The 26,094-nt window shown below is 42.8% G+C and overlaps 1 protein-coding gene across 3 annotated transcripts in view; it reads right to left on the bottom strand.

Moving 5' to 3' along the window:
• The window catches only part of LOC137653734 (N-methyl-L-tryptophan oxidase-like), a 334,229-nt gene that overhangs the window by 66,076 nt on the left and 242,059 nt on the right, over positions 1 to 26,094 (bottom strand). For all 3 annotated transcript variants that reach the window (XM_068387367.1, XM_068387351.1, XM_068387361.1), the window contains exon 8: positions 10,624 to 10,770. In XM_068387367.1, coding sequence (XP_068243468.1) covers positions 10,624 to 10,770 — 147 coding nt within the window. The remainder of the gene's footprint in view (positions 1 to 10,623; positions 10,771 to 26,094) is intronic.

Raw genomic sequence — 26,094 nt, 5'->3', positions numbered from 1 at the left:
AGCCGACGTTTGTGTGAAGAAACACTGTAGGTTCGTGCGACGGAACACCATCCGTCCGCGCGATGGAAAACCATTGGTTCGCGCGTGGGCGAACATTGGAGAGCAAGGGCGCGGACGCGCATGAGCGTAGACGTGCAGGCACGTGGGCGTGTGGGCGCGCAGGCGAATGGTCGCGCGGGCGCACAGGCAAGCGGTCGCGCAGGCAAGTGGTAGCGCAGGCAAGCAGTATCGCAGGCGAGCGGTCGCGCGGGCGAGCGGTCGCGCGGGCGAGCGGTCGCGCGGGCGAGCGGTCGCGCGGGCGAGCGGTCGCGCGGGCGCGCAGGCGAGCGGTCGTGAGGGTGGGCAGGTGGATGAGCGCGAGTCCGAGGCGGCGAACGCAAGCGTTAGCGCGATGGCGAGGAAACGCGCTGCCGCGTGGGCGAGGAAGACCGCTGGCGATATGGATCAACAAGCGATCGGTGGTGAGCTGGTGAGCGCTAACGCGCAGGTTGGCGATGGCGCGTTGTGTTATGCCGACGCGATGGTCGAGCAGCATGCGCAGGTGAGCGATCGTGCGTTGGCGAGCAGTATGCGAAGGTGAGCGATCGCGAGCAGCATGTGCAGGAGGGCGATCGCGCGATGGTGATCAGCATGCGCAGGGTCACGCGATGGTGATCAGTATGCGCAGGGTCGCGCGATGGTGATCAGCATGCCAGGGTCGCGCGATGGCGATCAGCATGCGCAGGTGGGCGGTCGCGCGATGGCGAGCAGCATCTGCAGGTGGGCGATCGCGCGATGGCGAGCAGCATCCGCAGTTGAGGGTCGCGCGATGGCGAGCAGCATCCGCAGGGTAGACGATAGCGCGATGGTGATCAGCATGCGCAGGGTCGCGCGATGGTGATCAGCATCCTCAGGTGTGCGGTCGCGCGATGGCGATCAGCATCCGCAGTTGAGGGTGGCGCGATGGCGATCAGCATCCGCAGTTGAGGGTGGCGCGATGGCGATCAGCATCCGCAGTTGAGGGTCGCGCGATGGCGATCAGCATCCGCAGTTGAGGGTCGCACGATGGCGATCAGCATCCGCAGTTGAGGGTCGCGCGATGGCGATCAGCATCCGCAGTTGAGGGTCGCGCGGTGGCGATCAGCATCCGCAGTTGAGGGTCGCGCGGTGGCGATCAGCATCCGCAGTTGAGGGTCGCGCGGTGGCGATCAGCATCCGCAGTTGAGGGTCGCGCGGTGGCGATCAGCATCCGCAGTTGAGGGTCGCGCGATGGCGATCAGCATCCGCAGTTGAGGGTCGCGCGGTGGCGATCAGCATCCGCAGTTGAGGGTCGCGCGATGGCGATCAGCATCCGCAGTTGAGGGTCGCACGATGGCGATCAGCATCCGCAGTTGAGGGTCGCGCGATGGCGATCAGCATGCGCAGGTGAGCTAGTAGCTGGCGAACCATGTTCCTTCAGAAGTGTTGGAGAACGTTGGCGTGCCGGCTGTAACACACGCGGGCGATCCGGAGATCGCCGAGAGACAGGTGATCGCTGGCGAGCTGATGATCGCTGGTGAGCTGATGATCGCTGATGAGCAGAAGGCTACGCGTGGAAGCCTACGCATAGAAGAAGAGTCCTTGACCCCGACCTGAACCGAAGTTCTAGATCGCGAGGGCGAACGTGGGCGCACAGGGCGCGTAACAGGAACCAACAGGAACAGCAGGGATGATCATCATGAAAGCGCTGACGAACAGGAGAGCGCTGATGAGCAGAAGAGCGCCTGTGCGCTAACACTGAGCAGGAGCAGGAGAGAACACAGCAGAAGGGCGCGCAGGGAAACCCTGACACGCAAGGGAAGAACCCCCGTGGGAGGCAACCCTTTGCCCCGAAGGTATCGTTGTCCGCCGGGAGACTGATGTCCGTCGGAAGACCGCTGTCCGTCGGGAAGACCGTTGTCCGTCGGGAAGACCGTTGCCCGTCGGAAGACGAGATCAGACTGCTGTCCATCTGCACCAAGGTGGAAGATCGAGAAAAAGGAGTTGTAGGCTGCAAACGGAGATTCAAAAAGGCACCTCAAGCACCCTTATAGGGAGATGAGAGGCCCTTACGACGAGGCGGACGGTGGGCCTTACGGCGAGGGAGGCCAACAAAAACAGCAACAGAAGAAACCTCCGAAGAGGAGTCTCTATGAGTGTACTCTCTCGCGAACGAAAGAGAAACCCTTCGTAGAAGAGACTGGTCAGCCAGTGACCTAAAAGGAGCAATCCTCCGAAGAGGAGCTCCTGCAGTTGCCCAGCCCCTTGGGCGAAACTGCAGGTGTGACCGCTCAGCACCAAGAGCATAGTCGCACGAAAAAAAGGCAAGAGAAGAACCCCCCAAAAGGGGAAAAACTCAAGCCTGGACAGGAAAAACTTCCCTCGGAAGGAAAGTTACCCGCCCAAGGAGGCAAGCCTCCTGAGAGTTCTAAAATGAACTGGAGAGCTGTCCGTCGTCACGGGAGTACTTCCAGTAGAAGGAGACACGCCCCTGACGAAAATACAAGGGGGGAGGCAGCAACAGCCGAATCCCCAGGACTCAACAAGACAGCTCACACCGTTGCCATATTACAGAAACGAACTAGATCGGTAACTGTAAAAAAATAAAATGTTATTTTCATTAGTAAAATAGATTTTTGAATATACTTACCCGATAATCATGTAGCTGTCAACTCCGTTGCCCGACAGAATTCTACGGAAGGGATACGCCAGCGATCGCTATACAAGAGGGGGGTGTACTCACAAGCGCCACCTGTGGCCAGGTACTGCAGTACTTCTTGTTGACACCACCTCAATTTTTCCTCGGTCCACTGGTTCTATGGGGAGGAAGGGTGGGTCAATTAAATCATGATTATCGGGTAAGTATATTCAAAAATTTATTTTACTAATGAAAATAACATTTTTCAATATTAATCTTACCCGATAATCATGTAGCTGATTCACACCCAGGGAGGTGGGTGAAAACCAGTGTACATGTATATCAAGAAGCTAAGTATCCCGTATTTCATATTATCAGTTATTCAAAATAACAATGAAATTATAAGTACCTGGTAAGGAAGTCGACTTGAGCCATTACTCTGCCTTAAATAAGTTCGTCTTCCTTACTGAGCGCAGCGTTCCTCTTAGGAGGCTGAACAACTCTAAGGTGCTGAAGTATCAAGGGCTGCAACCCATACTAAAGGACCTCATCACAACCTTTAACCTCGGCGCTTCTCAAGAAAGAATTGACCACCCGCCAAATCAACAAGGATGTGGAAGGCTTCTTAGCCGACCGTACAACCCATAAAAAGTATTCAAGAGAAAGGTTAAAAGGTTATGGGATTATGGGAATGTAGTGGCTGAGCCCCCGCCTACTACTGCATTCGTTGCTACGAATGGTCCCAGGGTGTAGCAGTACTCGTAAAGAGACTGGACATCTTTGAGATAGAATGATGCGAACACTGACTTGCTTCTCCAATAGGTTGCATCCATAACACTCTGCAGAGAACGGTTCTGTTTGAAGGCCACTGAAGTAGCCACAGCTCTCACTTCATGTGTCCTTACCTTCAGCAAAGCAAGGTCTTCTTCCTTCAGATGAGAATGTGCTTCCCTAATCAGAAGCCTGAATAGTAAGAAACTGAGTTCTTAGACCTTGGAAAAGAAGGCTTCTTGATAGCACACCATAAGGCTTCTGATTGTCCTCGTAAAGGTTAAGACCTTTTTAGATAGTACCTAAGAGCTCTAACTGGGCAAAGTACTCTCTCCAGTTCATTCCCCACCAAGTTGGACAGGCTTGGGATCTCGAACGACTTAGGCCAAGGACGTGAAGGAAGCTCGTTTAGCAAAAACCGAGCTGCAAGGAACATGTAGCCGTTTCAGATGTGAAAACTATGATCCTATTGAAGGCGTGGATCTCACTTACTCTTTTAGCTGTTGTCAAGCACACGAGGAAAAGAGTTTTTAATGTGAGGTCCTAAAAAGAGGCTGATTGGAGAGGTTCAAATCTTGATGACATAAGGAACCTTAGGACCACGTCTAGATTCCAGCCTGGAGTGGACAACCGACGTTCCTTTGAGGTCTTCAAAGACCTAGGGAGGTCCTGTAGATCTTTGTTGGTGGAAAGATCCAAGCCTCTGTGGCGGAAAACCGCTGCCAACATACTTCTGTAACCCTTGATCGTAGGAGCTGAAAGGGATCTTACTTTCCTTAGATGTAACAGGAAGTCAGCAATCTGGGTTACAGTGGTACTGGTTGAGGAAACTGCATTGGTCTTGTACCAGCTTCGGAAGACTTCCCCTTGAGACTGATAGACTCTGAGAGTGGATGTTCTCCTTGCTCTGGCAATCGCTCTGGCTGCCTCCTTCGAAAAGCCCCTAGCTCTTGAGAGTCTTTCGAAAGTCTGAAGGCAGTCAGACGAAGAGCGTGGAGGTTTGGGTGTACCTTCTTTACGTGAGGTTGACGTAGAAGGTTCACTCCTAGAGGAAGAGTCCTGGGAATGTCGACCAGCCATTGCAGTACCTCTATGAACCATTCTCTCGCGGGCCAGAGCGGAGCCAACCAACGTCAGCCGTGTCCCTTTGCGAGAGGAGAACTTCTGAAGTACCCTGTTGACAATCTTGAACGGCGGGAATGCATACAGGTCGAGATGGGACCAATCCAGCAGAAAAGCATCCACGTGAACTGCTGCTGGGTCTGGAATCGGAGAACAATACAACAGGAGTCTCTAGGTTATCGAGGTAGCGAACAGATCTATGGTTGGCTGACCCCACAGGGCCCAAAGTCTGCTGCAAACATTCTTGTGAAGGGTCCACTCTGTGGGGATGACCTGACCCTTCCGGCTGAGGCGATCTGCCATGACATTCATACCGCCCTGAATGAACCTCGTTACCAGCGTGAGCTTTCGATCTTTTGACCAGATGAGGAGGTCCCTTGCGATCTAGAACAACTTCCACGAAAGAGTCCCTCCCTGCTTGGAGATGTAAGCCAGGGCTGTGGTGTTGTCAGAGTCCACCTCCACCACCTTGTTAAGCTGGAGGGACTTGAAGTTTATCAAGGCCAGAAGAACCGCCAACAACTCCTTGCAATTGATGTGAAGTGTCCTTTGCTCCTGATTCCATGTTCCCGAGCATTCCTGTCCGTCCAAAGTCGCACCCCAGCCCGTGTCTGATGCGTCCGAGAGGAGAAGGCGGTCGGGTTTCTGAACAGCCAAAGGTAGACTTCCTTGAGAAGAAAGCTGTTCTTACACCACGCGAGAGAAGACCTCCTCTCTTCGGAAACAGGAACTGAGACCGTCTCTAGCGTCATGTCCTTTATCCAGTGAGCAGCTAGATGATACTGAAGGGGGCGGAGGTGGAGTCTCCCTAACACGATGAACAGGGCCAGCGAAGAAAGTGTCCCTGTTAGACTCATCCACTACCTGACTGAGCATCGGTTCCTTCTCAGCATGCTCTGGATGCATTCTAGGGCTTGGAAGATCCTTGGGGCCGACGGAAAAGCCCGAAAAGCTCGACTCTGAAGATCCATACCCAGGTAGACAATGGTCTGGGATGGGACGAGCTGGGACTCCTCAAAATTGACCAGGAGGCCCAGTTCCTTGGTCAGATCCATAGTCCATCTGAGAATCTCCAGACAGCGACGACTTGTGGGAGCTCTTAAAAGCCAGTCGTCTGACGGAGCCGGAGACAAGATCATGGTACTGCTGCACAGTCTGTGAACTGTCAACCATGGGGAAGCGAGGAAGTACAGTGACAACCCGAAGCTGTCTAGACTGTCTGGGTCGTACAGACAACTCCTTATCGGGTTGCTGAGGTTGCCGCACTGCGTCACAACAAGTCACTTCTGCTGGTTGTTGAACGTCTTCCCAGTGACACACTGACTCCGTAAACAAAAAATCCTCTAACAAGGACTAAGCTTGGACTGCATGTCTTGCAACACAGCTCAAGGTCTATGGGAGCAGGTGTGGTAACAGACGGGGTTAGCGACTGAAATGGAACCATTACCTTCCCTGGAAGCATGTTATGCTTAAATAAAAGTCCATAGGAGGCTACGCAGCTAAAGGCTCCTCTCCAAAAGACAGAGTCCTCAAGGGAATATCAGAAGGAGGGAGAAAAGCACTTTCTCATCTACAGGGACCATATCCGAGAAAAGCTAAGTTCTCTCAGTGAGGGTTTCACTGGTGCAAAAGCAGCAGACTAGAAGGCAACGTTATGAAACTGCTTGACAGTCTAGTGAGTTGGCAACAACCAAAGATGTGTGACTGAGAAGCATGCTGTAAGGTATGCAGAGCATGCTGTATGCAGAGCATGCTGTATGCAGAGCATGCTGTATGTAGAGCATGCTGTAAGGTAAGCAGAGCATGTTGCATGGCGTGTAACATTTCTCAGAAATTCCATGACCAGTGCTAGATTGAGTAATATCGCATTACTGTCCATTGAAAGTGCACGTGCCGAGGGAATTGATTTAGACTGTTTTGTTGATGAATTTGATAGCCGGCATGATAATCGTAGAATTAAGCTGCACTAAATATACGTACTATAATCTACTTCACCTCAGGAAAGGGAAACTCGCCCTGTTGGCAACACTGCATTACTTCATGCATGCTTGCATGGGGTTTTAATATCAACATAATATTTACATTACATTCATAACTCATGATTCATTTTTATTTTGAAGATATTTTTGCCATATTTTTGCGATTTTGTTAAAAATATATTGCAAGGAATACATATATATGTTTTACAAATGCAAGTTATGAAAGTAATGAGGTGTTATTATTGTCATTTGTTATTTCAAAGTTGAATGGGAAGAGGCTCAAGCTGAGGAGAAAGTGGCAGATGCATGCGTTGAGGTGGCTGACTCATAGCATGAGGTTCCTGCCTCAAGAGTTGCGCTTGCCTCAAGGGTTGAGGTGGCTGCGCAGAGAGAGGCTCTTGACTCACGAGTTGAGGTTCTTGAGGTGTGAGCTGCGAGAGTTGAGGTGGCGGCTGCGCAGAACGCGGCTCCTGTCTCACGAGTTGAGGTTCTTGAGGTGCTTGCCTCGAGAGTTGAGGTTGCAGCTGCGAGAGCTGAGGTGGCTGCCTCAAGGATGGTAGAGGTTGTCGTACCTCAAGAGGTTGCTGCCTCGAGGATGGTCTTACTGCAAGAAACTCTTGTCTCAAGGGAAGAGGAGGTTGTAAGGCATAAGGCTCCTGCCCCCATTGTTGAGGAGGTTGCTGCGTGGTAAGAGGCTCCAGCCTCAAGGAAAGTGGAGGTTGCTGCACAGCGCTGGTATCTGGCAACTCCCAACGCGGCAGCTCACGCATGGAGGTAGCTAGAGGAACCTCAACCTCATACGTCTGGCAGATTGTACTGCGCAGAGGGGGAGGAGCGTTCGCAGGAGGAGGTGTATTAACCTTCTCTGCCTGAAACTCCTGCATCAACACCGCAAGCTGAGACTACATTGTCTGCAGTATAGACCACTAGAGTTTAAGAAAGACAACAACAAACGGAGCTACTGTCCGTTGAGACTGAGGGTCTAAAACAGCTGGTGCGGCAACAGACGGAGCTACTGCCTGTTGCGATACCACCTTGCCTCTCTGGGAGGTGTGCAGTTGTCGTACTGCAGCAAGTCCGAACTGACCCAGGGCTAATGGCTACACCTAGGAGTTGGACTTGCGCGGAAGGGACCGACTTGCACTAAAAGCTGCAAGATTTGGTCCATGGTTTCTGCGAGAAACCTCTTCCGCAGACGAGGAATAAAAGGGCTCTCTCGTCTTTGTGTGGGTGGGGTGATCACGTCGGCAACGTGTGTAGATACACCCGAAACCACAGAGGGAAAAAAGTCTGTTCGTCGATCAAGGCCTGCTGAACCCATAAGTCCTTCGACATTACTTCTCCCCTGGGCTTGGGAGCTTGTAAGAGGTCCCAGACTAGGCGAACAACTGGCACGAACAGACGAACCCTCGAACGCAACACTGTAACACTTTGCACTTATCACTTATCACTTTTGATTTTCTGTTTGCACTTATTTCACTGAACTCGAAACTTTAAGTGATTTGTACCTGAAACACGCAATTCTATCCTTCCTTAAAAGTTAGTAATTGCGAAAACAGAATTACAATGTAACAGAAAAATCTAATGAAAGATAAATAATTCAGTGGCTGGAAAGAGACTAAACACTAGATCAAATAAACTACGTTTAAAATCTCTCACCGCATAAAGCTTGAGAACAAGAATAAAACTCTAGAAACGTTTACCTTCTTCCCCTAAAGAGACTAGGGAGAAGAGCAAAAACGATAACAACGTTACTCGCTTGAACGAAACGTTTATCCTCCTCTCTCTCCCTCCGTCTCTATATCTCTCTCTCTCTCTCTCTTGACTTAGAACCTGAGAGAAGAGCCCAATCATATATATCGTTAAAACATATTATTGTTAAAGGAAAAAAACTGAAAGATTTCCCAAATAAAAAGTTCCTTTATTAGAATTAAAACCATTAAGCTAAGAAAGAATGAACAAAACGCTAGAAACGGTTTACTCTTACTGCAACGTGACACCGTGAAAATTCTCTCTCTATCGTAACGATAGAGCGCAAGTTGAACGTTCTGAACGTCAACAACTGCAGAGACAAAACAAAACGTTAGTTCAACTTTGAAAACAGTACGAGACTATCAAAGAAATTCTTTCAAAAACATTAAAATAGCATAATATGTTAACAGGTAAAACCGAAATGACGGGCTCAATGTTAATTAACTTCGGTAACAAGAAAAGACCGCCTACTATTAGGAAAGGTCGAATATAAACAAATATAAAAATTAATTTTAATAAGTTTATAATAAAAGGAAGTTAATCGAAGAGGCCTATAAAAGGCGGAGAGATATAAAATAAATCTATAACTTTTGTTAAGCAAAATTAAGAAAGAGAGTCTATACTCTCTTAGACACCAACACTTCCGTCTAAGGGAAGGGTCGGCCATTTAAAAGTGAAAGAGAGTTCATACTCTCTTCGTCACCATAATTAATCAAATTAATTCCAAAAGCTAGCTAAGCTAATGATAAAACTTCCTGAATAGCGAAAGCTAAACTCTAGAGCAAATACATCACCAAATCGTGAGCAAAAAACTCCAGAATCAACAGCGTATCCAAGTAGGTCTAGCCGGAGGCACGACAGAGGAAAAATTGAGGTGGTGTCAACAAGAAGTACTGCAGTACCTGGCCACAGGTGGCGCTTGTGAGTACACCCCCCTCTTGTATAGCGATCGCTGGCGTATCCCTTCCGTAGAATTCTGTCGGGCAACGGAGTTGACAGCTACATGATTATCGGGTAAGATTAATATTGAAAAACAAATAATATTAGTACACATTCATTCCCCCGGGAAGACTCCGAAGAGGAATCCCGAGGGAAAGGAAACAAGAATTACACAACAGGCACGTGCCCTCACAACCACTTACACTCACGGAAGGAGAGCTGTAACCAAAACAGAATTATAACAATTATAATTATGTAACTATGTAATTATGTAATTTAAAAATGAATGAACACTAAAGAACGAAAACCCCGAAAGGAATCGTTCTACAAGCTGAAAAACAAAAAACAACTACAATTAGATTCATAACTAATTGAGACAAACGTACGGCGTAGCAACCCCCCCACACGGAAAAGAAGCTACAAGGGCGTAGTAACACATAGTAAAAGGGTGAACGACCTCAAGAGAGAGAGAGAGAAAGACATAAGTCAAACTCGATCACCACCCATAAAATTACGCCGTGGAGGCCTAACTGCCGAGGACTCCACGTAGAAATCGTACACTACACACACAACTCTGAAAAGGAAACTTACTTATTCTATACTCAAATATATATACAAACATGAAAACATGTTTACATATATATTGAGTAAATGAAAAGTAAGAAATTAAGTAAAGACAAAAGAAACAATAGCTGCCAAGAGAGGACCAAGACAGAGACGTCTGTCACAGTCCGAGCCAAAAGTGAAAGTGGGCATTCATCTGTGTGTGAGGGGGGAGGGGTAGCTAGCTACCACTCCCCTACCCCCCCGCTAACTAGCGCGGGGGTAATACACCCTCGTTAAATTCTAATGGCTCGCCATTTCAGCTGCGCTAAAAGGTAACCCCCCTCTGTAAATAGCGTGGTTTGTATTTCGGTTACGGAACAATAAAATGATTGAGGAACTCCAATAGGTAGATGCATGATGGGATAGATGCTGACCAATATGAGAACAAGATCTCACAGTGGTAACTAGCATCAGATTGGAGAGATAACCAATGAGAGAGTGGGATGATGGTGGCGAGTTTAAAGTTTGGCAGCGTGCAAATTTTAAAGTTATTCTCAGTGGCCGGACAATCTCGAAAAGTACAGTTTATTATTTGGTATCACGAGAAATTTTTCATAATATGAGGCAAAAAAAATCTTAGTATGGCGTTTCGTTTCATGAATTTTTCGTATACAGAAACTTTTGTAGAAAAAGGTATTATTGTATCTCATTTTTGTCTGCAAGTGTTTAAAGTTCTTTGGGCAATATTGTCAGCAACTCCCTTTAATTAACCATGATTCTATCTAAGGAGGCTGGTGGAATAGAAATTGTCTGAATTGAAATAAATGTTTCATACATCTGTATACAAAACAAGAAGTGTGTATAAATATTGCACCTTACCTGGTATAATGTGACAAATATATTGAGATAATTTTTCCACACATTCTGGAATGCCAGTGCGTTGCTTAAACCAATCTGATACTTCTTCTAGAGTTTGTTTCTTATCCTCATATGCTCTCGCATGACCAAGTTTCAAATACCAGTTTCCTGGAGGAAAGTACAAAATTTTAATAAAAAGAAACAAATACAACCTCAATAAAAATAAATGAACATAACTGATATGCAATACAATAATGTATTAAACTAATAAAAATTACTTTTCATATCCTTCCAAATAATAATAATATTAATATTAATACTAACAACCCTTTTACTTGTTAATACTGAAAAAGTTATAAATATTAAACTGTTGCACATATGCCTCAAGTTCAAAGTGCAGAATTCTAATTTGAGTACTCAAATAGATTTAAGTATTTTTGGCACAATTCATACTAATGAGTAGCATAAAAACAGTTATCCAATACAAGTTAGGTGCAATACAGTAGGGCACTATCAGAAGTGAGATTAGGTAAAAATGCATGAATATATGGTGCTTCCTTAATGACTACTGGATCCCTCCTCCTTACATAACTAGAAAAAACTTTGAGGAACTTTGACCCAGGATTAAAGACATATAAGTACTATAATAGTATAACACCATATATGGGAAAGTATTCACTGTTATTTAACAACAAATACAAAACAGGATTTGATAGAAAAGGCATAAAATTTTATTACGATAGGTTTAAAAAATCAAATATACAGCAGTATCAGTTTCAACAATGGACATTTTTTTCATATTGGCAAAGCAATCTGGTTGCAAGTCTACATGAGGGCCACTCTGACTAGCTTCATCTATGTAACCTACTCCCTCAAAGGCATCTACATAAAGACCATTTCCTAACTACGATGGCATCTCTTTTGCAAGCATATGGTAAAAAGTGACAAGCTACCTACTACCCTCTGAGTTTCGAGACAACATATCCTGAGAGTCCATATCCAAGCCAGAGTGTAGGGGCAAGTCAGCCATGCTCAGTAAGATCATCAGTTGTATCCCCAGCAGAATGGGTATCATAAGGAGTGTGATGGCTAGCTGACAACTACCATGAGAAATACTATTCAAGATACAAAGGCCATCATTAAGATGGTTACCAGCCAATGTAATAAAGACTAATCTTGCACCCATCTGTGTCCGTGTGCCAGTGAGTGTCAGAATGATATGGAGACACAGATCAAGTATGAAACTAGTGCTGACGATGAAAATGATATGTAAAAACATTTTGGTTGCCTAAAAGCTTAAGCCAATTTTTTGTCCTGAGGAGCATGTTGATTCTAAATGGGCACTAACTCGTAATGGAACTTTCATGTCTGATCACTCCTAAAACATTCAATAAAATGGAATAATTTCATCAAATAAGTTTGTGGTTAAATTTAACTTATTTTGATACCACTGGATTCTTTAGCCCTGAATATTGTGGTTTAGCTGTTAAAATCATACTTCTAAACTATTCAGAAGCTGAGATATTGACAGAAAATATTTTTAATAGCAACCATTTAGTAAAATGCAATATGACTTCCGTAGAAGCATCAGGGCAAATGAAAACATTGTTCTTTCTGATTTCTTATACAATAAGATATTCGAAAACATATAATTTTGATACTTTCCAAAAGAATCTGTTAAAACTACACAGTGGGTACCTAGGGGCCACTGAGACCAGTCAAGATCAACACTCAATTGATCAAGTAGAAAATTAGGCTGAATGGTGGAAAGATGTACACATCCAGATTGTTTCCTGGCCACTGAGACACATCCTCAAATAATTTAAATATAGTTGAATAGCTGAAAAATACTTTTCTTCAAGAACCATACTTGTCTTGCAATGATCATCTTCTCCTCAATCTTACACAGACAAGATGTCAGTACACCTGGTTGGAAGTTTTCTGATAAAACTTTAACCTTCAAAGGCTTTAAAAATCATAAAATAATGGCTACTTCTTAGACTGTTGGGAAACTTATGTCCTGTCAAATTCTAGCAGTTATGCTTAAGATATATAACATTGTGTTCACAGACACATCATTTTGTGGAATTTCGTCATGGTTGAAATCATTGTATGTTGCCAGGGCACAATCAAATTCTATTTTGGTAACAAGAATGTTACGAGTTCTTCTTTTCAGCTGTAAAATCTAGAGCCTTCTGTTCTTGATTACATCTATCCAGGTAACTATTTTCAGTGACATGATATACTTGAGTAGTGTTTAGTAATATCATTGCTAACTCTTCTTGCATTTGTCATTTTTTGAATGTTTACTTTGAAAATTTGAGGCGTATTTTGGGTAAACTTGCCTTATATTTTCTTGATTTTTTCTATACAACACATAGTGAAGTTCTACTGTTCACTGAAGACACAAGATAAGCTGCCATTCTTACACGATGGAACTGGGCTCTGCATTTCTTATTTCTTGTATGTAATTATATTCGCTTCATTGTGGGGTCTACTGCATAATGACAGGGCACATATTACAACTCTGTTCAAGTATGTCAGTTATTTTGACAACAAGGGAACTAGCCACAGTTAAAATAGACCTACAATTTTTAGAATGTTAATAATTCTTGCTGTATGGAGAGTTCCATTGACAATTCAATGGATTCATCTACACTGGAATTATTGTGTAATTGAATTCTATGAAACTTAATTCTTTAAATTGCTATGTAATTTTTTTCAATGTTCACAGTGTTGGTCTCGGCAAAGGTGGACTACACCTTATGTGAATTGAATCAGAATTGATGTATGGTCAATTGTAGGCCAGTCATTCAATGTTCTCCGGTTAATATTAATACAACAATTAAAACTAGCAATTAAAAGTTCAATACAGAATATGACAAAGTGCTTGTCTGAACATGAAAAAGTGTGAGCTCCCCTATATTAAAAAGTTTAACATCCTCATTTTGTATGTGATAACATAAAGTTGCCCCTTCAGTTTGCTAGAATGGGTGTCTACTATTCATATCTCGCAGAAGAAGAAAAGGCTGATACAGATGACAGATCAAATCAACATTATCATGATGGGAGATATTGTAATTAAGGGGTAAGGGTGAGTAAAGGTAACAAATTGTCAAGTTTCTGCTAAAAATAATTTTTATTGCTTGAAGAGTGGTGCATAAACCCACAGATCTTTGGGAAATATCCAAGTGGGAAATAATGACAGATTTCCACAATGTATGTGCAACATATAGTCTTCTGTAACACAGGGTAAGGTGTAAGACATCATAAGCATGAAAATACAGGCCAGTGTTCATAAATAAGAAGCTTCAGCTATTAGGCTTGGCCCTAAGACTTTGACAATTCCATTGCAGGATAGGATAGGAGAGAAAATAAGGTCTTAATTTATGGATGTCTCTTTATTGGATATTTTCATATAAAAACTTGATTTGTTAAAATGAACTGATAACTTCATGAAAGGTTTTGATAGGTGCAGTCTTACATTTTTCATGAAAATTTAATATTTTAATTTTGGAGGGGGATGATAGGACTAAACATTGCTGATTTCTGAAGTTTTTAAAAGTTATATTTGCCATTATTGAAGAAAGAACATCATACCAATATGACTTAGGTAATTTTATATTGATGTTAGAGGGGAGAAGGAAGGCCTTTCTTTTTTATCATCAGTAGGAGAGCTATTTGGAATTGGTATATTATTTTTCAACTGTGAGAGTATCTTCCGATAAATTAGGAAAATCAATTACCCGAATAAGTAGCAAGCTTCTGCTGGTAGCAGAAAGGAGAATAGTAGGAGGCAGTGTGTTTGAGTCTGGGGACAATGATCTGGGAGTTTTGGCTTTTCCTTTCATAGCAATTCATACTTACTCCAAAATAGTTTTTAGTGGTGATATTTTGTGAAATAGATTCATCAAAACTTGGTGAGGTTTTAGGAGTAAACATTTTAGTTTTCTGGACCTTAGCATAACTCATTTCTCTAGAAAAATAGTTTGTGGCATGCCTGGCAAATGTTCAAACCCTGCTTTATAAAAAGTTACTTCTTTTTTCATTTTGGTATTCTGCATTTTTCTTATTCAGGGTCAGAGACTATGATTGTAATTAGAGAAGTTCGGGGTAGACGTAGCCTCCCTGTTTATGATATAAACAACTGCAACAATTATTTGTGGGGTTTTAAAACCATAAAGCCATTATAACAATGCAAAGTGTTTGGTTTGAATGGATGAACTGGTATTCTTTAATTCTTTTATTACAATGTGAGAAGGTACACCACTGTCCTCAAAATTAGGGATAATCATAGTGGTTTTTGGAACTGTGTATATATTCCACACATTTCTTGGGCATATCTCCAATAATTGGTCATCCATATATTCATACACCTCTTTGTTAAATACATTTAATTTCCTATTGCTAAAATTTAAATTATGGTTTCATCTCTATCCTTAATCGTCCTTTAGTTAAGCATATGAGATTATGTGCTTGATTTCACATAGATAAAAACAGAGATCTTACCAAACTGATAAATATCTCCCCTCGGTATGGTACCCACTTTCTCCTGTAGGTATTTTGTAAATCTGAAATAATTATAGCCTTCCTCTTTTGCTGATGCAACAAGCTACACTGGAAGCTTAGGTGACCTCTGGAACTTCATAAGTTAGCTATAAAATTCTGTACACCAACCAGCAAGTCAATATACATCTAAGGCTTTTAGAGGTTTTACAAAAAATCTCTTACATTCATTTCATATATTTTCACATTTTCAATTCAACAGCTGGCCTTAAATGCTTCTTCGTAGCTATGAAATGATAATCAAAGCATCCAACTTGCCAGTTCATTGTTACTACATTAATTACTGCTTAGGATTTAAAAATCTAATTAAAACCCCATAATTTGTTTCAAATGGGATATATATTACACTTGACACTGTCAATTTATGTATATTTGGATAATCTACTTTAGGTATCTTAATAGTTTCTTCAGTACTTTCCATTTCTGTTTTTTCCTCAGAATACACGGAAATGAAAATTTTCCTGGGCCAGGATTTGTGTTTTATAGCAATATTCCCACATCCATGGGAATAATAACTTAGGTCATCACTGGGACCTGGGGTAGTGTTAACTAATGGGGCTTATCCATGAATCCATGTACAGTGATGCCTCAGCATACGAAAGTAATCCGTTCAGGATACGGTTTCGTATGCTGATTTTTTGCATATCCTGAGTCGCGTTTTACATGTAAATAGCCTAATCCGTTCCAAGCCTTACGAAAAGACACCTTTTCTTTCATAAACACGCTAAACTGTAGTAATAAACATGCAATGCAGCCATTTCTATCATTCAATAATTAACCCAACCGTTAAAAACTGCCTAATCCATTCCAGTAACCACCATGAGATTATTCAATAATGTAGTTATAGCCTAGTTATCCCCTCCAAGTCCTAAGAAAACGGTCCGTTTTCTTTACTACTGTATAAAAGTTACGGTACTGTATGTAAAGCATTTGGATCAGTGAAGGTGTATTGTTACCTGTACACCTAAATTAAGGGTTGATACCCTGAAAAAAAGGTACTGTACAGTTAATTAACAAAAAAGTTGAAACTTACCTTTTGATTGAGACGATGTCCGATAGCGAAGTCGCGGCAGAGGAGGATGGCATAAGGCAGAAAACGTAACAAGTGACAGACTACGTACAGTAATTTACCCACTTAACACATTAACACTTAAACTTTACGAAATAAGAAAATGGCAGAAATAATTAACACTTCAACATTACGTATGGAAAACTATAAAATGAAAGAAAAAATTACTTTAACAATTAACGGTAACATAAAACTTAAAATTGAATTTTTTTTTTTGCTTTTTTATAACTTTACGTTTTTCACATTTTCTAAATTTCTTCTATTCTTCATCACTTTTTTTTCTGTTTCTTTTCTTTACTTTCAGCTTCTACTTCTTCATCACTTCCTCTTTTCTGTTTCTTTTCTTCACTTTCACCTTCGTCTTGGCCTACTAATACTTCTGGCCTCTTTAATAAGAAACTATCCATGGAAGCTTATTTCTGCCTACTTTTCAACACATTTCTAAAATGCATTAGGCAAACGTCATTGCAGTGTTGAAGCGCACGGTTGGTATAAACTTTTTTTGGATGTTCCTTTTCGACGTAGTCTGCCATTTTATGGAAACAGGTGAGAATTTCCTTAATGTCTGACGTTTTCAAAGGTGTAACATCCTCCTCATCACCGCTAGAGAACTGCTCTTGAACAACACTCATTAGCATCGTCTCCAACTCCTTCAGGTCGTCCGTCGTCAACTCCTCGTGGTGCTCCTCGATAAGTTCATCTATATCTTCGGCGCTAACTTCCAGCCCCATGGACGTACCAAGATGTACGATGTCAGCCACCTCAGACTGCTGAATGGGTTCAGGATTGTCAACGATCTCGGCTTCGCCTCCAGGCTTCCCGAACCCCTCGAAGTCTCGTGCAGAGACAACATCAGGCCACAGCTTCCTCCAAGATGAGTTCAGGGTACGCCTCGAAACTTCCTGCCAAGCGAGATCGATGAGTTTGAGGCATATCACAATATTAAAATGATCTTTCCAGAATTCACGTAGAGTGAGGTTTGTACTTTCTGTCACTTGGAAACATCTCTGGAAGAGATGCTTCGTGTACAATTTTTTGAAATTAGAAATAACTTGCTGGTCCATGGGCTGGAGGAGAGGGGTGGTGTTAGGCGGTAGATACAGGACCTTTATAAAGGAATACTCGGCCAGAAGATATTCCTCGAGGCCAGGAGGGTGAGCTGGAGCATTGTCCAACACCAGCAGACATTTCATAGGGAGGTGCTTTTCTTCCAAATATTTTCGGACAGTCGGACCGAAGCAGACATTCACCCAATCAATAAAAAGTTGCCTCGTTACCCAGACTTTAGCATTCGCCCTCCACATCACGGGAAGGTTCTCCTTGATGACTTTGTGGGCTTTGAAGGCTCGGGGATTTTCAGAATGGTACACCAGCAGGGGCTTTATCTTGCAGTCCCCACTGGCGTTTGCGCAAAAAGCAAGGGTAAGCCTGTCCTTCATAGGCTTATGTCCGGGTAGCCTCTTCTCCCCCGCCGTGATGAACGTCCGACGAGGCATTTTCTTCCAGAAAAGCCCAGTTTCGTCGCAATTGAAAACTTGCTGCGAACTGTAGCCTTCCTGCAGAGTCAACTCGTCACACGTTTTAACAAAGGCTTCGGCGGCCTTCGTGTCCGAGCTGGCTGCCTCCCCATGCTGTACCACTGAATGAATACCAATCCTTCTCTTGAATTTCTTGAACCACCTCCGAGAAGCCTTGAACTCTGGGGGTCCTGCTGGGATGTTCCTTCTCCTGCCCCTTCTTCGGCCTGAGAATGCACGAGATCACCGAAAATGGCTGAGGCCTTCTGGCAAATTGTAGTCTCAGTGATGGTGTCTCCTGAGATCTCTTTGTCTTTGATCCACACAAGAAGCAGCCTCTCCATCTCGTCATGCACGTGGGTTCTCTTGTTGGAGAAAATAGTGACGCCCTTAGAAGGTGTCGCTGATTTGATGGCCGCCTTCTGCTTCAGGATGGTGCCTATTGTAGATGGATTCCGGCCATACTCCTTGGCGATCACACTTAAACGCATGCCAGACTCGTACTTTTTCACGATTTCGAGTTTCGTCTCCATCGAGAGCATCGTCTTCTTCTTCTTCCTTCGGCAACATTCTTGGGACCCATGGCTACAGTATTAAGCTCAATAATACACTACGTACGTTATATACTATGTAGTAAACACTAATACAGTACAGTACACAGTAAAGAATGTTTAATAACGATAACACGTGGCATACGAATGTATTTAACACTACGTCAAACAAGCGAAAGCACATGAAGTCAATGTTAACGATACCACAGTCGGAACGAAAAGAGAGAGAGAGAGATGAACGCCCGTGCGTAAGCAAGGTGGGATAGTTGCCGACCAATAGGAAAGCAGGATCTTATGGCGGCAGCTAGCATCTGAGTAGGGAGATAACCAATGGGTGAGCGGGAGGCTGTAAGTGAATTTACCCAAGTTCAAAGTCTGGCGGCGCGTGCTTTTTAAAATTACTCTCAGCGACGAGTTGGGATCTCGTAAGCTTTTCGTATCCTGAAAATGTTTTTCGTATACTGGGGCATAAAAATCTTCGTATCGCTTTTCGTACCCTGAATTTTTCGTAAGCAGAAACTTTTGTATCCAGAGGTATCACTGTATTTTGAAATAAAAGAAAAACAAACACAGACAGAAAGAGCTTATAAGGAGTTCAATTCTCCATCAATGACACTAGTGTGAACTAACTCCCAAATGTACTCTCCTTGTCCTACTCTAAATGAATGGTACCAACATGATTTATGTGGGTCAATTGCAAGACAAACCTTCTTGATAGAACCAAAAGTACTGCAAGAATACAATCTTCCCAACTTCAATCATCCTGGTAGGCAAGCTGGACAGAATACAGAGTCTGATCCCTACCAGCTAATTATGATCCCTACCAGCAAATTAACCCAATGAATCCATGGACTAGCTAGCTATTAAGAGACAGTCCCACACCTGAGATATCAATATGACTAAAATAATACCTCGGAAATCCAAACATTATTATTTGCTTGATGATACCAATTAAGTTGCCACAGTGAGCTTCAGAAAAGAACAATATTTCAGCAATGGGTATTTCTGACTAGACTAGACAAGACAGTGAACAAAGGAAGAAAGGTTAGACACCAAGAGGGAAAAAACCTTGAAAAATATGTAGGAGGTTGAATACATAATGAAAAAATGGAGAAACTCTAGAGAGACATTTAGATTCAAACAAGTTAAAAATGTATTACCAAGTTTGAGAGTTATCTTGCCAATCATACAACCTCAACATAGAGAAAATATTCCATATTGAAGCTCATCAACTTCATCGCAATATTCTTTTGTTAAGAGGTCCCACAGTGCAGAATGTCTTTCTGTCATGCAAGTATGTAGACACAACTCTGCTCCTATAACTTAACCCTGGTCGTTGAGATACATGCATGGAGCATCCTCTAGTCTGGAATGTACCTGTAGTGAACCCAAATTTCAGCAATGATATTCCTGAATAGGTAAGTCAGTGAAAAAATTAAGAGAGGTTGGACAGAAAGGTGGAAGTCAGAAAAATATTAAGTTAAAGATACTGTATAATGAGAAAGTAGAAAAAACTATAGACACATTTCGACTTAAATAAGGTAAAAGTGTATTACCCAGTTTGAGAGCTCTCTTGACAATCATACAGCTTCAGCATGGAAAAAATATTATGAGACTTCATCTCAACAGTCTTTTATTTAAGAGGGTTCCCACAGTGCAGAATGTCTTTCTGTCATGGAAGGATGTAGAAACCACTCTCTCCCTATAATTTAATCTTGATGATTAAGCTAATATGTAATAAGCTTCCTCCAGCCTGGAATGTCAACTCTACAGCCAGGATATGCAGCTGCTTTGTCAACTGACTAAGAAGTAAGAACATGACCCCTTGTTTGTTTATGCAAGCAACAAATGTCATGTAAACCCTAAGAACTATCAATTTCCTGGAATGATTACAGGGCCAAAATTCTTCCCATAACTCAGGAATACTGATGTGCTGCTCCTGTTCACCAACTGTCCACATCCTTGAAAAGATTAGATTCTCCTTGTGTGCTCCCTAATCCTCAATTGATAAGAACAAGCATTTCTTAGAGTAGAGTTCAGTGGGACTCCCCTGATGAGGTTACTGTCATGTAGCAACCGGGCGAGATTATCTCGCACCTGATTCTGACTATATGGAAGGGAAGATCATTGGTGGCTGACCATTGCTACTTATAACACCACTGTGAAGCACAAGCTTCTCTGTGGATGAAAGATGAAAGGTGACTAAAGATAACTTACCATTACTAACATAGGAATTCCTATCTAACCACCTTTCACATCCTGCTGAGGTGGGAGAACACTCCAACTGCTGCTGTGTCAATCAGCATGCCCAGATAGCGTGTCCTCTGCTTGGATGTGAGATCCAGCTTATCTCAGTTTATAATGATCCCCAGATTACTATAAAAGGTGAGGAAGTTGCCTTGATGGATTTAAGGATTTGACCTATATAGCCCAGCCCTGGGGCCTACAATGACATTCAGTGTCCATCTAGGTAAAACCCTAGTTACACTAAGGTAAAAGGTAGAAGAAGATGGACAACAAAATGGAAAAACAAAAGCAAGAACATATTCAAAGTGAAAGGATATAAAGCAGATGCTGGTAGGGGCTAAAAGAATGATAAAAAGGCCTTTGATTTTATTACTGACTTTGATCATGTTAATCACGAGGCCCGTGTTTTCAAACTCAAAAAGTTGAGAGTGGGTGGGTCTTTTCTTAGCATCATTATTGAATTTCAAGTAATAGATTGCAGAGTTGTTGTTGATGGGCACCATAGTGAGTATAGGAATGTGATATCTGGTTTTCCTCAGGGTAGTGTTTGTGACCCATTACTTTTCGTATCATATACATGACATGAGGTTTGGCCTAGAAATTAAGCTTGTTGCATATGCAGATGACGCTACTCTCTTTGCATCAATTCCATCACCTGAATGTAAATTTGAGGTTGCTGAATCCCTTAATAGAGATCTGGCTGATGTTAATACATGGTGCAATTTATAGGGCATGAAGTTGAATCATAACAAAACTCAAAGTGTGATTGTAAGTAGGTCAAGGACAGCGGCTCCTCAATACCCAGATCTCAGCATTGATAATGTTTCTTCAATTCTGTATGACTCTTAAAACCTTAAGTGATTCACTTCAGCAAATTTACTTTTGAGAAACACATTAGGTCTGTGTCGTCTTCAACTGCACAAAAAATGGCTTATTGAGAAAATCTTGCAAGATTTTTGATGATCAATATATTCTGAAATAGTCTTTTGATTCTTTTATGCTACCTTGTTTAGAGTATTGTTCTCCAGTCTGGTCTTCATCTGCTGATTCTCATCTTAATTTGTTATACAGGAACTTATGATCTATTAAATTTTTTATTCCTGATCTAGATATTAACCTCTGGCGCAGTCGTTCAATTAGTTTGTTATGCATGTTGCATAAGATTTTTCATAATTCTGACCATCCTTTACATTCTGATCTTCCCGGACAGTACCATCCAGTACGTAATACTAGGTATGGAGTTAATTCTAATAGACAGGTCTTTTCCATCAGGAGGCTCAATACTACACAGTATTCTAGAAGTTTTAATCCAGCTGTGACCAAGTTGTGGAATGATCTTCCTAATAGGGTAGTTGAATCGGTAGAACTTCAAAACTTCAAAGTTGCAAATGTTTTTATGTTGAACAGGCTGACATAGGTCTTTTTTTAATCTATATATGAAAAATCTGTTTTAATGTTGTTACTGTTGTTAAAATATTTTAGTTTAATTGTTCATTACTCCTCATATAGTTTATCTATTTCCTTATTTCCTTTCCTCACTAAGCTATTTTTCCCTGTTAGAGCCCTTGAGCTTATAGCATCCTGCTTTTCCAACTAGGTGTATAAGTTAACTAGTAATAATAATAATAATAATAATGATAATGATAATAATAATAATAATAATAACAATAATAATAATACTGTAATAATGATAATAAAGAGTAATGCATAGAGTGCATGCAATGCCAGCACTTACTCATATGGGGGAGAAGAGGATGGGGTAACCTGGATCCTGATTCTTCCTGAACTAATTGCACCAGGATGAAGCCAGAATCAGCCAAATGTATCCCTTGCAAATTGGCCTAAGCTATCACCAGGGTGAACAGTTGCGTGAAAACACCTGAGGAGCAGTGGACATTCTAAAGTAAAAGGAACACTACATTCTCAAGGATATCATAGAGGTACATCAAGGAGGATTGATGGACAATTATCTGGAAATACTGGAAAAATACATCTTAAAGTCCACCAATAGCATGAAGTCATGGAGCAAACCTTTTCCAAAATGAATTCAGTTTGATGAACAAATATGTTTAGTATTGATAGGTTAACAACAGGTCTCTATCCTTCAGTTGAATACTCTACCAGGAAAAACTGACTGTAGAAGAAAGGAGAGTGGCTGCCTCAGACTCCTGGCAAATTCTTTACTAGCATTGCTTCCTCCTCTGCTAACAGATCCTGAAAAGTATGCCTGGAACTGGATTTGTACTAGTGAGTTAGGGGCTGAAGCTGACAATCCTATAAAGCTAGTAATGTAAATACCCATCAGAAAGGACAATCACTACAGATGGCTCAGCGTCGCATCTCTGCCACATTGTCCAATGGTATGTCAGGCATCGCCCTACCTCACGATCTACCTCCTTTCTTCTTCCCTTTGCCACCACTAATGAGTACAGAAGTCAGATGCTTTTCGAGAAAAAGAAGCTGCTAAACTTCCCTTCTCAGGTACTTAAAGTCATAGCTTTCCTCACACCTAAGTGGGAAGTCTCAAGAAACTCTCAAGAAAACTGTACTGTGAATGAGACTCCCAACTGTCAGTCCTCAACAAGCAATTGGAAATCAAAGGTTGCAAAGAGTGAGGAGGATGCAGCAGAGCCTGTCCTCACTTGATGAAGCTGAAGACAAAAGGTGGTTTGACTCAGTAAGAGAGGGTAAATAAATGAATCCCACTCAACCCTCTGTTATTACTGAACAACCTTGGTAACAGTTTAATGGCCATACTAGTTTGAGATACTACCACTACAGAGTTATTGGATCCTTTGACTGGCCAGACAGTACTACATTGGATCCTTCTCTCTGGTTATGGCACATTTTCCTTTTGCCTATACATACCCCAAATAGTCTGGCCTATTCTTTACATATTCTCCTCTGTCTTCATACACCTGACAATAATGATAACCTAACAATTCTTCTTTGCTCAAGGGGTTAACTACTGCAATGTAATTGTTCAGTGGCTACTTTCCTCTTGGTTAGGGTAGAAGAGACTCTTTAGATATTGTAAGGAGCTCTTCTAGAAGAAAGACATTCCAAAATCAAACCCTTGTTCTCTGGTCTTGGATAGTACCATAGCCTCTGGACCAAGGTCTTTCACTGTCTTGGGGTAGAGTTCTCTTACTTGAGGATACTCTTGGGAAAACTATTCTATCTTATTTCACTTCCTCTTGTTTTTTAAAAGATTCTATAGTTTATATAGGAAAGATTTATTTTGTTGAAGCTGTTCTTAAAATATTTTATTTTGGTTGTTAGTTACTTCTTTCATAGATTCCTTATTTCCTTTCCTCACTGGGCTATTTTCCCTGTTGGAGCCCTCAGGCTTGTAGCATCCTGCTTTTCCAAATAGGGTTGTAGTTTAGCAAATAATAATAATAATAATAATAATAATAATAATAATAATAATAATAATACTGGATAATACGCCTAAGCTTGTAGTCACATAAGAACATTTATACACTGCAATAATTCCAGTTTAGCAAATATCAACTTGTATCATTCAAGTCCTTGAAGCACTTATATTTCTTCATCAATATACCCTGTACTACATTCAAAGACAGTATTGCAAACTAAAACATATTAGTTGTAGCATTGGTAACTACATATGAGAAAGGATCACTTATTTGTGTCTTTTCTATATAATACAATTTTTGGGCTCAAGCCATGGCGTCCTGATGGAAGGTTCCTTATTGGTAGCTTCCTTGGGTATATAACTACTAAGATATTCCCAGAGAATTTAACCACAGGTTATCACAGAATTCTAACTTCTGGAGCGAGTATCCTAAAGGTTTCCCTTTAAGACATCGTATATCAACAGGGGACGCATGTATTAACGCGCCACATAGCTATCTGCACCCCACATAGAGTTAACACTTCGATGTGGAGGGGCGGAGAATAGCTGGGGAGCCGTTCCACAGCTATACTCGTCCGTGGCTACTTTTGGTACTCGAAACGTAAACAAACGGGCGCCATTGCTAAATGACGTCACGTCCGTCCTCATCCTTCTTCTAGTAGCTTGCCTTGCTAAGACGAATTTTCCCTTGTGCTATTTTCATCGGCTTGCATCTTCGTTATGTCGCTACCTTCGGCCTCGCCTTCTTCTGGAAAGTTGAGTACCAGGTCCCAGTATTGTTTAAATAAGCTCTGACCGTAAAGTAACTTTTACTTTTCGAGATATTTTATGTTTTCTGGCAGAGCTGTGCTACTACCGGACACGCCATTTTATGGCGTCGCTGTTACCCTGCATGCATTATTTAGCTAGCCTGAACAGCTTATTCCGGCCTTTTAACTAATTGATACTATTAGTTATTTAGTCTTCATAGCCAGGAACTTCATATATCGTGTTTTGACGCTTTTTTATCGGTCATCGCCTGACCCCATACTAGATCGCTAGCTTAGCCCCTAGGCCAGAGCGCCTATCACCAGTGTTCATGCATGATATATTACAGTGATCCTAGGTTAAGTTATGAAGATAGTGGCATTATTTTATGATACTGTTTACTGTGATGCAAGTGTTTTCGCCTTCAGGGACCATATAGGGGATAGGTTTGATAGTGTGCCTTTCTAACCTAACCTAAATGTAGGATCCCTATATGCTCCCTTCACCCCCTGCCTTAGGGCATTCCCTCTGTGTAGCCTTGCTCCCCCTACCATGTAAGGGGATCAAGTGCATACCAGAGTACCTATCGCTTCTCTGTCCTCCCTAAGGGAATGATCCCCCCTTAGGGTTGCGTCCGAGAATGAGGAACGGCCTGCCCTTCCTCAATTGCTGAGGTTAGGTTACCTGACCTTCCTTGCAATTGCGATACGTCTTCCAGCCTTCCTAGCTTAGGGTGTAACATCCCTGCTCTAGGTTAGGCCTCAGGGGGAGATAGTTCTGTGCCTTGCTTGAAACGGTACCCATGCACCGTTCTCAGCCAGGCTGCCTACCTTAGGCTAGGGAGCGTCCTCCCTTCCTTGGTGGCCGCTTTGGTACAGAGCCTCCCCTATGGAAGACCCTGCTTCTTCTCCCCTCCCCACCTATCCCTTGTATGGCCTAGCCTATGCTTAGGTTAGCCTATACCCATCTGTCCCCTGTCCTACAACTCCTCCTTAGGGTGGAGTGACAGGGCTATCTTGAGTCCCTGTGTGCAGTCCGCTCTGGTACATATACCCTTCATAGTGTCCTATGGGGTTAGCCACTGGATGCGTTTTGTCCGCAGGGGTTCTCCCCCCTCTTGGGTGTTCCCTAGCCCTCCCTTGGGCTACTCTGGCTCCCGGCCGCCTGCCATTGGGTGATAGGGCTAGCCTCTATCATGGGTACACCCATTCAGGTGGGATGCTATGGAGTTCGTGTCCTTACCCCTCCATCCCTCCTTCTGTCTCTTTTCCTGTCCTGGTGCTGGTCCCTTGCCGCCTCTACTGCCGGCGATACCGCCCGCCCCCCCTTGGTGACACATTCCTTGTTCCCCCCTGGCCGACAGTCCTCCGTGTGCCGGAGGGCTGCCGCCTCCCGTCGGTGTACAGCCGATGGCCT

The sequence above is a fragment of the Palaemon carinicauda genome, chromosome 1 (genome assembly GCF_036898095.1).
Source record: "Palaemon carinicauda isolate YSFRI2023 chromosome 1, ASM3689809v2, whole genome shotgun sequence".
NCBI classification, from domain to species: Eukaryota; Metazoa; Arthropoda; class Malacostraca; order Decapoda; family Palaemonidae; genus Palaemon; species Palaemon carinicauda.
This window is presented reverse-complemented; position numbering and strand designations above follow the sequence as displayed.